We start from the raw sequence: 1,391 nt of genomic DNA on the forward strand, positions 1-1,391 counted from the left end.
TAGTACCAGAGTCTATTTTTGGTATCATGTTCTTCTTTTCCTAGTACCAAAGTCTATTTTTGGTATCATGTTCTTCTTTTCCTAGTACCAGAGTCTATTTTTGGTATCATGTTCTTCTTTTCCTAGTACCAGAGTCTATTTTTGGTATCATGTTCTTCTTTTCCTAGTACGGTACCAGTCTATTTTTGGCGGTGTGTTCATCTTTTTCTCTAAGCCTAGGCCTGTTTGTGTTTGTCCCACAGAGAAAGGCAGCGGAGGTGAGGTCACAGAAAGGTCACCTGAAGAAGATTGAAGATCTGGGGGCAGCGATGGAAGAGAGGCTTATTCTGGACAACAGGTGAGATCACAGGGGTCGCTGACAGCCGTGGTACTGTAAAACCTTCAGTGATAGATAAGTCACATCCGTGGTACTGTAAAACCTTCAGTGTTAGATAAGTCACATCCGTGGTACTGTAAAACCTTCAATGTTGGATAGATAAGTCACAGCCGTGGTACTGTGAAACCTTCAGTGTTAGATAAGTCACAGCCGTGGTACTGTAAAACCTTCAGTGTTGGATAGATAAGTCACATCCGTGGTACTGTAAAACCTTCAGTGTTGGATAGATAAGTCACATCCGTGGTACTGTAAAACTTGAACCTAGAAGGATGGGGCGCATTGTGAAATTGGAATGGATGTTTGTTTGCTTTGTATAATGAGACATGTTCTGTGCGTGGAATGGATGTTTGTTTGCTTTGTAGAATGAGACATGTTCTGTGCGTGGAATGTGTACACCGTGGAAGTGTACCCAAGCGGAAAGTTGTGTTTTCTTTCTTTTTTGATGATTAAATTCAGAATTTATTCACATTATGTTTATACATGTTTTCATTGATATATCTGACAACCAGTATGTAAATTGGGAATAACACTGAGAAACAAAGCCTACAAGTCAAGTGGAGAGATCCATTGCAGGTCTGCTTTGAATAGTTTGAATTTGTTGAAGGAAAAAATATTATGTGTGAAGGGTTTGGAGGGGTTTACTTGGCATATGTACACCATCTTGGCCCATGGCAGGGGCAACGTCTAGATTTTGGGGTTAAAAAGTTGGCAGCTATGTTTATACATAAATGGTGTGTGTTTATACATAAATGGTGTGTGTTTATACATTACAAATAGTGTGTGTTTCTACATTACAAATGGTGTGTGTTTATACATTACAAATAGTGTGTGTTTCTACATTACAAATGGTGTGTGTTTATACATTACAAATGGTGTGTGTTTCTACATTACAAATGGTGTGTGTTTCTACATTACAAATGGTGTGTGTTTCTACATTGTAGAGTGGATAGGGACGTAAAACATTACAATTCACACGTTTAATGTCATCTTTTGTGCTTGTGTGTGTGTGTCCCCC

At 39.0% G+C, this 1,391-nt stretch overlaps 1 protein-coding gene across 1 annotated transcript in view; it reads left to right on the top strand.

The window, feature by feature from the left end:
* The window catches only part of LOC101852133 (spectrin alpha chain), a 33,279-nt gene that overhangs the window by 17,302 nt on the left and 14,586 nt on the right, over positions 1-1,391 (top strand). The window contains exon 8 of the mRNA XM_035973167.1: positions 243-337. Within this exon, the coding sequence (XP_035829060.1) occupies positions 243-337 (95 nt within the window). The remainder of the gene's footprint in view (positions 1-242; positions 338-1,391) is intronic.

Source organism: Aplysia californica, unplaced genomic scaffold (assembly GCF_000002075.1).
Source record: "Aplysia californica isolate F4 #8 unplaced genomic scaffold, AplCal3.0 scaffold01041, whole genome shotgun sequence".
NCBI classification, from domain to species: Eukaryota; Metazoa; Mollusca; class Gastropoda; order Aplysiida; family Aplysiidae; genus Aplysia; species Aplysia californica.